This window comes from Schistocerca americana, chromosome 4, assembly GCF_021461395.2.
Source record: "Schistocerca americana isolate TAMUIC-IGC-003095 chromosome 4, iqSchAmer2.1, whole genome shotgun sequence".
NCBI classification, from domain to species: Eukaryota; Metazoa; Arthropoda; class Insecta; order Orthoptera; family Acrididae; genus Schistocerca; species Schistocerca americana.
In genome coordinates this window covers 303,983,138-303,996,498 of record NC_060122.1, presented here as the reverse complement: position 1 = coordinate 303,996,498, position 13,361 = coordinate 303,983,138, and the positions used below count along the sequence as shown (strand labels likewise).

Sequence of the window (13,361 nt, the reverse complement as noted above, 5' to 3'; positions counted from 1 at the left end):
GCCCACATATATCTCGCGTAATGATCACAACGAAAAGATCCGAGAAATTAGAGCAAATACGGAGACTTACAAGCAGTCGTTCTTCCCACGCACAATTCGTGAATGGAACAGGGAAGGGGGGATCAGATAGTGGTACAATAAGTACCCTCCGCCACACACCGTAAGGTGGCTCGCGGAGTGTAGATGTAGATTGATGCCATGACCTTTCACGCCGAAGGAATCGTCTTTGCTTTCTTTGATGGCGGAAAATCAGCAGGTTTCCACTGCTTTGAGAGTCGTTTTGTCTGAGCTATAGTAGTGCATCCAAGTTTCATCTGTGGTAACAAACCGGCGCAAAAAATCTTTCGTTTTTCCTAACAGGGGCCAAACATTGTTCAGATATGTCCATTCTCATGCGTTTTTGATCTCCCATCTTGGAGACAATTTTTTTCATTTCTAATTCAGTTAAAATGTGATAGACCCTTTCAGATGGCGCACTTTAAATCGGCTCTCCTCCATGACCATTTTGTACACTTTTGCAATTATTCCTGAAGTAGTGACACATCTTGGCCGAGCACTGCGCGGAGCATCTAAGCTCTCCCCGACCAAATTCATTTGTCCACTTGGCAACAGTTGAATATCAAGGAGCAGTCCCCTAATGTATTCTGGAAATCGACATGAATGTCCTTTGCTTTCAAACCTTTCTTTACGAAGTACTCAGTCATTGCTCGAATCTCGATTTTTTTTTTTTTTTTTTTCCTTTCCCATCTTCGCAAATCACTACGCGGGAACAGTCATATCACCGCCACAGCTCTTTCCCAAGAGCACTGACGTGGCACATGTTTACAGTCCAATGAATATCACGTGACCAACTCGTTGCGGTAGCGCTGACCTCTCGTGATGATTCTGAGAACTTTTTAAAAAACCCTCATACTACTCTAGGCCTCAAACTTTTAGTTGTGTGAAGACCACTTAAGAGTTGAGGGCGCACACTGGGGAAAATAGACAATTAGCTCAAAACGCAAATGGATAAGGACATAAAATCACTTCTGTTTGTACGAAGCACCCTTTGCACAAAGTGTTGATAGAATTGAATCTCGATCAGTGCACGGGGAAAAATCACATGGCCCCATGGTACATCATAATTAAACGGACAGATTATAAACGGCTCACCGAACTCACTGTTCAGTCCCTTGCTAATATCTGGAAGTATGGTTCCCAGCATTTTTGAAAATTATATGCCCGTTAAAATTCTGTTTACGCAGTCTCATGTTTTTCCAAATGTATATTCACATCTCACTAGTTTAGATTTTCCTTCTTTATTAGGCGAACTGACTAACTGGGAAGTGGAAGGCGACCCTGTGGAACGTCGCAAAGGTATGTAAATTAGGTGCACTGTACAGTCCTAGCGCTTTTGGGCTTTCCTCACTACCTGGGAGCAGGGGCTCAGAGTTGAAATATCAGATGTCTCAAGAAAATGTTGTTTACCTCTCAGGGAGCATACTAACGAGCATGATTGCCTTTCATGCAACTTTATGCAGCTTTGTTCATTATGAATATCTGAACAGGATTGTCATTTTTTAAATAGCGCCGGCCGGAGTGGTCGAGCGGTTCTAGGCATTAGTCTGGAACCGCGCGACCGCTAAGGTCGCAGGTTCAAATCCTGCCTCGGGCATGGATGGGTGTGATGTCCTTAGGTTAGTTACGTTTAAGTAGTTCTAACTTCTAGGGGACTGATGACCTCAGAAGTTCAGTCCCGTAGTGCTCAGAGCACCCTACATATTTTTATTCGGTAATCCACTACCTCGTCTGAAGACCTGGTAAACTGTCACACACACTACCATTCCCGTAAAAAGTTAATGAAAATGTAATGCAAAATTGCTTTCTCTCCTATGTTTTCGGACAGGTCTAGGAAGAGGAAGTGGATTATCGAACAAAAAAATATGGTGTTACGTAAAAAACTTACTCCTGTTCATATCAACGTAACTAACAAAAGAAAGGCAATCATGCTGGTTAATTTTTACCTGATAGCTAAATAACATTTGCAGGATGACTTTTCTATTTGCTCCTGGAACAAAAGTTGCTTGGGGTGGTAAAAATCAATGGAACAACTTGTGCAAAAGTTTTAAAATCTTTGTGCTTCTAAGCTGGTAAAGCATGTATAAATAATCTGGGACCTAAATATCTTAGGAACAGTGAATCATGAATTTGTGCCCTCACGATGCAAAACAGGTAGCATCTAATTGTTCGACAGACAGGTGTTGCGAACAAATAACAATTATCGGTATAGAAGAGATAAAACTTGGGATTTGTTTCTGGAGATAAGATCTCGGCGAGGGTTAATAAGACGGTAATGAACATCTATATCGCGATGCGGAAAAGTGGACATACTTATATTTTCCGTCTCGGTTTGTACATCTTGCTAGGGCCCACGAAAGAATAAGCTGAAATACCGTTACGTAAGGAATCAAAACAATGAGACTGCAATGCCAGTTGCACTTTTTGGTAAATAGTTATGTGCCTACCCTCTCAGGGAAAGCCCCTAGAAATGTCTCCTGAAATTTGTACTATATTTCATAGATAAAATACTGTTAGTCCCAGTGTTATGAACGATAAAATTCGAAATTTAGCTCTCGAGACATACTGTTTCGTGAATGTCAGCGAAAACAAACTGCGCAGCAAGCGACAGATCTGCGGATCCCTTGCAGCAGTGAGCACGTGGGCAGGAAGTGGAACAGAAGACAGTTTAATTTTGGCTTTGTTTGTCGTGACTCATGCTGCCGGACTGCAGCGGGCTTCTGTGGTGACGTCGCTTGAGCAGACAAGGGCTTCTGCTTCGGCGTAGGTTTCCTCCGTCAATTGGGAAACAATGGATTCCAAGGGATCGCGGAAGTAGCAGGATCGTCCCAAAAGTAATTTATCGTACATTATTAGCCGCGTTACGACTGTTATTGTCTGCCCAGTAGCATTGTCGAAGCCGTGACTGACTTAGGCTCTGGTTGTTTGGCCACAACTAAAGTAGGGTGGCGTGGTTAATTACTTGAAGCGTTGGATTAACTCACGGTGGGGAACCAGACCGGCCTGCGAAAATTCGCAGAGTTGCTCATAATTGTCGACTGAGCTATCCTATCACATTGCTCTATTTATGTATTGTTTCATATTCATACCTTAATTTTTTTCTATTCTTTCTCTTATTAACACTATTAATAATCATTGTCTGATTTGGGCATATTAGAACACTGCAACAGTTGAAACTGCTTACGCAGTTACGCAGAAACCTATATTAGATGGAGTGTAAATAAAATGAATGTACTCACAATGTGTTTTTGAGGCATAATTTGCTGGCGTGGCGTGCCATTCATAAAAGTTCGATAGCCTAAGTTTACGGACGCTATTGTTCTAACCTTATGCTCTAGAAGAGCTGTCGCGCCACGTTACGAAGCTGCCGGCGGTGATTACTGATGCCAATCAGGCCCGCGGGTCACCAAAGGTTGCCTGGCTTAACTGAATCATTGGACACCCGCTTCGCCAATTCATGACTGAACTGCCAAACTTTGGCCTTGGGCGACACTATGAATCAGTCGGTCTCCACAACCTACATTTCAAAAACTAAAATTGATGCAAAAGAAATGTCTGTTTTTGGGCATGAATGACGCCACATACCACATTACGTTATAGGACGAAACAAACATCTAGCATTGATAAGTTCAAGTTGACCCAGTAGAACGAAAGTCACAAGAAAATTATAAAAGTTCTCTTATTTCCACTCACCTTCAGTTTTCTGCAAGATGGTACCAGATGGTGCTCCACTGAACGTTATGAACTTAATGCGAATTACGAATCACGCTGAAATTTACTTGGCTGAGAGCTTCGTTGTATGTTCGAGGCTTAGATAATCTCCTTGTTAAAATAACTGTATTATGGCCACAGATTCGCGCCTTAGCCAACGTACTTTTACTAAACCTGTGACATCCTTTAAAATATGTAAAGCAGCTTTCCTTCATTGTCTTTCACTTCTTAGTGAAAGCCTGCTGCTGTAAAGAATACTTTTATTTTATAACATTTGCTGCTGCCAGCGCGATTTTCCTTTTCTCCACGACGTTTCAGGAAGTAATTCTCACCAACATTTCTCGTTTATTCTGACTTCATGTTTGCGATATGTGACGTACTAAGTTATTGTGGTGCCCTTACTGTATGTAAACACAGTTTCGTTAAATATTAAAGGCACCACAATAATGCAGCATCTCATTTCGCAAACATCAGCCTAAAAACTTACAATACACGAAAACTTGACGATTGGCACTTTCCCGAAACACGTCGTGCAGAAAATAAATGAAAGTCGTGAGTCCACAGCAACATTTTGAACTGACAAAACCAACGTTACGTAACATTTGCGCACTGAACTAAAACAAGTCCTTGAAGCAGTCGGTTAATAACGTAGCACGGATGTTCCGCACACAAAGACAATGTCTGATTCACAGTAGATTTAACTTTTATACAATATGAATACGTCTGCATTTTGCGCAGACCCGCGAATGGCCACTCGAGTGTTCCTCTAACGCATTACTGCAAGCTGGTTGGAACTGACCTTGGCTGGGCACGGCCACTTCGGGACTGACTCGTCATCGTCAACATCTCCTAAGGCCGGTATTACACTATCAAATTTCTTTGTCAAAGATTTGATCAAAGATGTGATCCAATGTTCCGTCCAATATATTTGACAAAGATCTTTGACGTAGCGCTACAAGGGGTATTAACACTGTCATCAAATTTTTCGTCAAAGTTCAAGATGGCTGACAACAACTTGTTATTAACCGCAGCAGTTCTACGTACTCCAATTGCATTGTGTGCACATGCGGAAAAGAAGTGGGGGGAGAAAATGGAACCATACATACGAGGTTGACAGTCTTAAAAGTCCTGGGATTACAACTTGATAATAAATACAGTTGGGAGGAGCACACCACAGAACTGCAGAAACGCCTTAACAAATCTGTATTTGCAATTCGAGTGTTAGCAGACATAGGCAACATAAAAATGAAAAAGCTTGCATACTTTCATTCCATAATGTCATATGGGATAATATTTTGGGGTAAATCTTGAAGTCAAACAAAAGTTTTCAAGGTCCAAAAGCGTGTAATACGTATTATTTGTGGAGTAAATTCACGGACCTCCTGCAGAAACCTCTTCAAAGAACTGGGTACTTCAGATTCTTGCATTGGTGCTGGGGGAAAATAAGAAAGAAAATGAAACTGTTGGCGGGCCAGAAGTACAGTGAGACTGTCGTTTGGACGTACGAGATTTGCAGGTTAGCTTTTTTTGTTTTGTATTTCATGCCTAGATACTTCCGTAGAGATATTGTTGCATGTGGATCATTATATGTAATGATTATTACAATACATGCAACGATATGTTTGTACAGTTATCTAGGCATGAGAAACAAACAAACAAAAAAAACTATAACTCTCGTAGGCCCAAATGACAGAGTCTCACTATACTTCCGGCTCGCAGGTTAACTACTGCCTCTCAGTATATTTACTTCTTAATAAAATTTGTCGTAAATAATATATCTCTTTTTCCAACAAACAACTCAGTTCATACATACAATACCAGGAACAAAAATGATCTGCACAAGGACTTAAAAACACTTACTTTAGTTCAAAAAGGGGTCCACTACTCAGGAACACTCATCTTCAATAATTTGCCAGGAAACATAAAAAATTTAGTTAGGAATAAAGATCAGTTTAAAAGGAGCCTGAAAGACTTACTACTGGCCAACTCCTTCTACTCCATTGGCGAAATTTTTAATAGAAACAAATGATGTATTTATTCATACTATTAGTATTTTTATTTCAGCTTAAAAAAATCGACATGTTCCACATCCACGAGGATCTCCTCAGCATGAATCTATGGAACGAAAAACTAATATCTGGGTGAAGCCGTGGGTTTTACGACGACACGATAAAAGCATTCAACAAAACTTGTTACGTGAGCTTACAGTGAAAGACGTCAAGTCGTACATCAATTACTTAAGAATGGATGAGCATACATTTCTATATGTGCTCAATGAAGCGTATCCTCATATCACAAAGCACAATTTTCACTTAAGAACTGCTACATCTTCAGAAGACAGGCTCACTATAACACTCCGATTCCTTGCTACAGGAGAGGGTTATGTTATGTTAGGTTAGGTTAGGTCAGGTTAGGTCTCCAATCTTCTTAATCTATTTTTTATTCAGGGTGCCTCACGTTGTAAAGCGCCTCATAAGCTTCAGACATCTCTATTAATTCTGTAGTTGTCGGCACACACCAACTGTATTTACTGGCAATGGTTATAAAAACACTACAGACGACAGAACGCTGCAGCGATGCTAGCGCTCCGCGTGGTAACATATCGCATTGCAGTGAACAGAAGACAAGCGATTTCTTTGATCAAATATACGGCCTCGGCCTAGATTTGATCAAATATTGGACGACATTTGTCAAAGATCCCTATTACACTATCAAATATCTTTGACAAAGATATTGGACAAAGATTTTGGACAAAGAAATTTGATAGTGTAATACCGGCCTAATTCAGTTGTTAGTTTTTAAATACTGAGCTGAGTGCGAATTATATATCATGCCGAAAGTTACGTGGCTGTGAGCTTCCCCATATGTTCGTAGCTTCAGTAAGCATTTTGTTATTAAATTAATAAGTGTTGTGGACGCTGATTCGCGCCTTAGCTGACGGGTAACCCCCGTATTCAGTATTTCAGCGGCCAATCAGAAGCCTGTTCCCCATCTGTGCTGGCGCGTCCCATGTGGAGGTGCGTGCGCACCTTACCACGTTACGATACAGTCTGCCATCCTACGTCATTAGCAGCTTGCCATGTTGACCCGGAAGTCAAGCGTAAATGACAAGTCTTTTCAGAACCGCCAACAAGTCGTGGTAAATATTGATTTAATACCGGTTCCGATCTTATGATCATATTAGGAATCATCAAATTGTCAACAGCTTACATGGCAACGTGCCAGTAATAAAATTTATTGTATTGACTATAATTCCACAGTGCTCTTCAGATGACGACACTCACATAGGTCAACGTAATAAATGTTTCCCCAGAAGCAAGATTTGACGTTAATGTTCGGGGTTGACGTCTCGTAACGTCGCAAGTTAACCTATTCTCTTCGCGGTCACTCGTGCTATCTCTTTCACATACAAAGAGCCCTTGCAATGAGCAACTAAGTAACAAATGACCAATATAACTAACAACTCATTAATCATGGCAGCTGCTAAAACACACAGATGTAAAACAACCACGCTAAATGACATCTTAATCTCTCGCCACATACAAATAGGCAGTAATTTAGATTCCCTGTACTCAATTTCCCCCTTTTCTCATGCCAGACCGCAAAACAAGCACACAGCACGCGCGCTACAAACGAAAAGCACGCAAAGTTGGCGACGTACACAGTAAACACACTCACCTAACGCAGTTGTTTCTTACCTGACGTAAGAAAAATAACAAACTATAATATAGTAACATGTAATTATACAATAGTTGTATAATAACACAACTATTACGAGCATATAATACAAGTCAATTAAGATGCTTCACAAATAAAAACAAGCGAAACACGAACGGTGAACCATGAACTGCCTTTCATTTAGTTGCGCAGACCGACCACGTCTCCAAGCATAGTAAACCAAGCTGCCAATCTTTTCGCAGTTTTGAAATCATGCTAAGATTTGATTGAATAAGTGTGAAGATTTTGACAGGTGGTACTTCCAAACAGCATTTTTATCCTAGATAAAATATGTACATACTATCTTGAAATGTTTTGTCAAGATATTTCCTGCTGAAAGTCCTTGGCAGATTAAAACTGTGTGCCGGATCGGCACTCGAACCCGAGACCTTTGACTTAAGCTGACAAATGCTCTACCAACTGAGCTACTCAACCACGACACACCATCTTCACTTACAGCTGTACTTCCAGTGCCTCATCTCCTATCTTCCGATCTCGACAGTTCTCCTGCGATACTTGCAGAAATAGCACTCCCGGAAGAAAGAATATTGTCGAGACATGGCTTAACCACAGACTGAGGGATTGTTTCCAGAGTGAAATTTTCACTTTGCAGCGGAGTGTCCGCTAATATGAAACTACTTGGCAGATTATAAGTGTTTACAGAACCCAGGACTTTTGTCTTTTGCGGGTAAATGCCTCGAAGTTTCGTATCAGCAGAGTTGCTGCAGGGTGAAAGTTTCCAGAATGAAACTTTTCCATTTGTTTCAACCCTTAGCAGTTTACCGTATAAACTATTTCAAGAACATCCGATAGGAGTCATTCAATAATAGTGTGGCGCCGAAAAAATCGGCCCTGAGTACTGGCCTGCCAATCGTCATGTTTTGTAGATGTAGCGACTACATTTTGTATTTTCAGTAAGAAACTCGTTGCGACTTGGTTGAGACGTGTGAAGTACATATCTCAGCGAGATGTGTCCTCTTCAAGAAAGAACCGCAGTAGTGGATGTTTACGTGTCTACCGGTTCATTTTGGAAAACGCCGGGCATTTTTGCAAAGACTTCCCTTAGCGTTTCCACACAAGCAAAGAGCAATTTGGGGATAGTGGCGTACTATAGGGCCAGTTGCAAACGCAAAAAAAATCTAGCCCCGGTCCGTCCATACACCTGCTGTGGTCACAGATGTTAGAGCACGAATGTAAAAGACAAGATTAATTCAGTAAATATACTTTTGCCTGAGCGTTTGTTATTTCTTTATTTCCTAATCATTACATGTGGCGGGCAACAATGTGTGCGTGATTGCAGAGCAGTCGTGCGCCACCCAGTACTATATTCACACTTTTTGTATCACGAATGTCATCTCACAACCTCACTTTCACCGTTCGGTGGTGGTCAAATCCAAGTGAGGCTGCGTTGAAGTTCCGTCCGGTACTAACACATCACCGTTTAGCGGTGCCGTCACCTTCCTTTCCGCCACGTCGACGTCCAGTTTATTTTTTAAAGGATGCCATACCCTCGCGGTCAGTGGCGACTGATATATGGAACTATATCTTCTGTTTGTGGACTTGTGTTCTAGATTGAAGATTGTGCCTACGCTATACGCTATATTCCCTGTGAATGTTTCCTACTTAGTTTGTTTTGGTTAGCCCTATTCCTAGACTCTACGCTATATTGTGTGTGTGTGTGTGTGTGTGTGTGTGTGTGTGTGTGTGTGTGTGTGTTGGGTGGTACACTTCACTTCACGGGATTCTCCTTTTTCTGATTTTTTTTCTACAAACTCCTTATTGTTAGGGAACGTTTCTTGGATTGCATGTGCGATGAAGTCTGCGGGGTAAGGGTATCTGAATTGGGTGATTTTGATCTCGTAGATAGGGATGCAGATTAGGTTCTTCATGATTCCTTCTCCACCTACTCTGTTTCGGCCGTATTTGGCGTTTTCTGGGGCAATCTTGTCTAAAATAGGAGGGGTGTTCGTGCCCTCATAGACTAGATTGTTTGTTGTGGTATAGTGTAGCTTCCCTGCTAGCCTCAGGTTTCTGGGGTCGAATGCGGCAATTCTTTCGTACTGCGCTTCGGATGCTGTCCATTCATAGGCAGGCACCGTACTGAAGAATTGGTCCGACGAATGTTCTGTAGGTATGTAGTACTGCGTCTCGGCTGGCACCCCCGAATTTAAAGCTGATTTGTTTCACTAGATTCATTCTTTGTTTGAATTTGCTTATGTTCTCGGCGCTGTGCCGACTGAACGGAGTAAATCACCAACGGCGTGGCATAAGTGTGTGATGGGGTAGAAGTTGGGAAACATCTAAACAGCCGTTTCAGTTCGTTGTCAGCTGTTGACGAGGGGGGAAGGGAAGTGAGTGTGAAGTAGGAAGCAGCAGGTAACGACGCGTGTAGTGGCGTGGGAGGCACGCGGTAGTCACGTGCGAGCCGCGTGGCGACAGCAGCAGGCGTTCACGTGCACTCTGCCTGCAGAGGTCGCTGCCCGCCTTGTTTCATTTGTTTAGCGTAGCTCGACTAAGCTCACAAGGGAAGCATACACCTAACGAGCCACCGATTTAGCGCAAGATTCCCACAATTTTATCGTATACAGAGATTAACGAATGCTATTCTAGTACGAAGCGCTTCTCAGGCCTTGTCGAGAAATTCAGGAGCAACGTTTTACCATCTGTTGAACATCATACGAGAATGTCAGCAATCGAGCTGTGGCGTCAAGCGCACCCGGCGAAGACCGTAGACTGGAAGTTAGGGAGGAAACAACAGACGAGTTAAAACCGATACCTGTATTTTAGTTATGAATGACCGGTATTTTTTCGGTAGTTGTTGGTCTCGGTTATAAGAGGTTTTTCATCTTTTGACCACTAACAGAGTAAAAAAAAGGCTAATCGACTTTCCATAGCAGTAGTGCTAATATTTATAGTTTTTAAATAACTTGTTAAAAATGGGTAATGCTTGTTCGTAAAACTTTCATTACTTTCAAATGTTGGCTTATTTTGGAAACTGGGAAAAGCCATCTGCACTGTTTTAACAACGCCTACAGTTAGAATCTAATAACCAACACGTCATGAGAATCCGTACAGAATTGCTGAAACCATGTACCTGTTGTTATATGGCGTGGCCTGTTCAGACAGTAAACATGTACCTGAAGTGTGCTAGACTTGGTCTGTAGGGTTGTTTCTCGCTGCCGTCCTCGGACATCAGTTGTATTGCAGAATAGTACCATTCCTAGTTAGGAATTATTTTACGATGTATGGCAGCAGTGAAGAACAATGCTAGATTTGCTTGCTAGATTTGCTTAAAAGATTGAAGACGGGAGGAGGCACAACAAACATGCAACTTCATATATGGAGAAAACATTCACAATGTTCCGTGGAAGAGAAAGTAAATTTGATTGGTTGACTTGCTGTAAAATTTGGATAATTATTGAGCTATTAATATTGTCGTTGCTTCAGAGAGAAAAACCGCTATCATCCAGATGTGAAAATGCATAGGGGTCATCAACTTTACGAAAGTGACGACTGTAAGCACTATGGGACTTAACGTCTGAGGTCATCAGTCCCTTAGGCTTAGAACTACTTAAACCTGACCAACCTAAGGACATCACACACATCCATGCCCGAGGCAGGATTCGAACCTGCGACCGTAGCAGCAGCACGGTTCCGCACTGAAGCCCCTAGAACCGCTCGGCCACAGCGGCCAGCACGAAAGTGATATTTTCTATCTCGGAAACCATTCGGAATAGGGCATATGTCCGACGGATATTTTTGTTCACAATCACAAATGTCGCCCCTTAAAGAATGTGGTAGTGGCCTGCGAGCGGATCAGGATGGAAGCTGACGCTGTCTCCAGTTGTGAAGTGGCTCGTCCAAAACTGAAATATTTTCAGATAAGGGAAGTCGATGGGGGAAAAGGACAAGGAACTCTGAGACTTGACGAATTAGGATTGGAAACTACTATCGAATGCTAGGAGGCACCAACACATTGACTATGCTGCGCAATCCTGCATGTACTCTGTGCAGCTAAGTGCCACGAGAAGCAAGTCCCGTCCTGAGAGCAGAGTAACGCAGATCCGGCGTCTGAGGCAGGCAGAGACCGGAATCCCCAGCAGCACCGGCGATCACGCGCTGTCCTCACCTCGGCTCCTTCCACAAGCTTCTTTGTTGCTGGTCACGTAGCCCACATTTACCCTTAACCACAAAAACGCAGTTCCTCCTGCTTCGTAGCGTCCCTGCTGGTGTTACTCTTTCACTGGCACACGTTGTGCAACCTTATGCCCTTAGCTATACATTCAGAATACTTCGCGCTGTTCATTCGCAACACATACGCGACAATGTACCACTCCTCCTGACTCACCCTGTGCACCCTACCAGCTCTGTAATAACACTAAATAGGAACAGTAATGCACTCTACTGACCGTTCTTCTTGACACGGGGAATTGCCACACATTTACGTAACCACCGATAATGTACCCGTACAATGTTACATTGAAATCCAACCATGTCCTTTATTGGATGCTTCAGTTTTGTGAGGCACTGTATAGCACAATAAACATTTAAGTTACATCTAATACAATATACAACACTCTAAAATTACTATGGCGCAGAAAAAAATTTGTTCATTCACGAGCCTGAGAATGCATTAATAATTAACAGGAAGGTACATTTAAAGTATTGGGTCTAGAAGCAACGGTCACGAAGGGGTGGAGGAGGGAGAGGAAGGGGAACGTAATAAAACAATCTTAACGAATATAGAGGAAAAGAAAGTGACGTGGCTGGTCCATGGCATTTGCTTCACTGTTTAACTCGCGGTAAACTGGCCGTATACGTTAATTTTTTTTTGGAGGGGGGGGGGGGGGGGCGAGAGGAGGAACTTTGAGGGTAACAGAAGAAAGTTTCAGCTCGCTCTTACACTGAGGTGACAGGTAATGGGATACCTCTTTTTGCCTGGCTTAGTGCAGCAACTCGAAGTGGTATGAACTTAACAAATCGTTAGAAGCCCCTGCAGAAATACTGAACCATGGTGCCTCTATAGCGAACTTTATAAAGGATCGTGGCGCACGGGTATACCTTTTAAACTGCATTTGTGATCCGCGCAGGAACGTATCGATAAAAATCTATTTATGCACCATTCCTTGTAATATCACCAGTATACCTCGTCACGAACGTACCACAACGAACGTACCACAATGATTATCCTTATAATGGGAACAGGGAAACTGGGGGGGGGGGGGGGGGTTGCGGCAAGGGTACTCTCCGCTATTTACCGTAAGGTGGCTTGCAGAGCGCATGGCCGGTTGTGGGAGCGAGCGCCAGGAGATAGTCACCTGCCACTGATAATTTATATCTCATTTTACTATTATCGGTTTAGCCTTATCACTTTCACTATCACGAATCTACCGGCTAGGAGACAGTTTCCTCCATACTGTCTTAGCCCTTCATCGGGCTGGCAGGGAGTCAGATGTGGGTGAGGTTTCTTCCACCAGAGAGCTATGGTGAGCCTTCGTTTGTCTGACCTGCATATCGGCCAGACCAATATACTTTTATCTCTAAATTATCTCATCTCTGGCGTCAACATTGCTTTCAGTGCCTTCGTTTCACCATTCCTACTGACTACGGTAGCTCGATCATATTTCTGGCAGATGTGACTGAATCAAGGAGGGCTATTAACTGAAGGACTGATGACTTCGCCAACACCTCTCCTTCCTCCCCACACCCTCCGCGCCGAAACAAACATCCAAATTGGATATTAATCTCCTGTAATAGCGTATTTGACGGCTTCTAATGTTTTCACATGTGTAATTGTTGCATCCATAGCTATGGATGAGCTGCTTTCTAAAAGAAGCAGTTACATATCGTTCCTTGCACTGTGCTGGAAGCATTTA

At 42.6% G+C, this 13,361-nt stretch overlaps 1 protein-coding gene across 2 annotated transcripts in view; it reads left to right on the top strand.

Moving 5' to 3' along the window:
* LOC124613190 (BCL2/adenovirus E1B 19 kDa protein-interacting protein 3) overlaps positions 1-13,361 on the top strand; it is a 307,270-nt gene that overhangs the window by 29,896 nt on the left and 264,013 nt on the right. The window contains exon 2 of one of the 2 annotated variants that reach the window (XM_047141841.1): positions 1,306-1,356. The exons of the other annotated variant lie outside the window; for it this stretch is intronic. Within the exon in view, the coding sequence (XP_046997797.1) occupies positions 1,306-1,356 (51 nt within the window). The remainder of the gene's footprint in view (positions 1-1,305; positions 1,357-13,361) is intronic. 2 annotated transcript variants of the gene reach the window in all.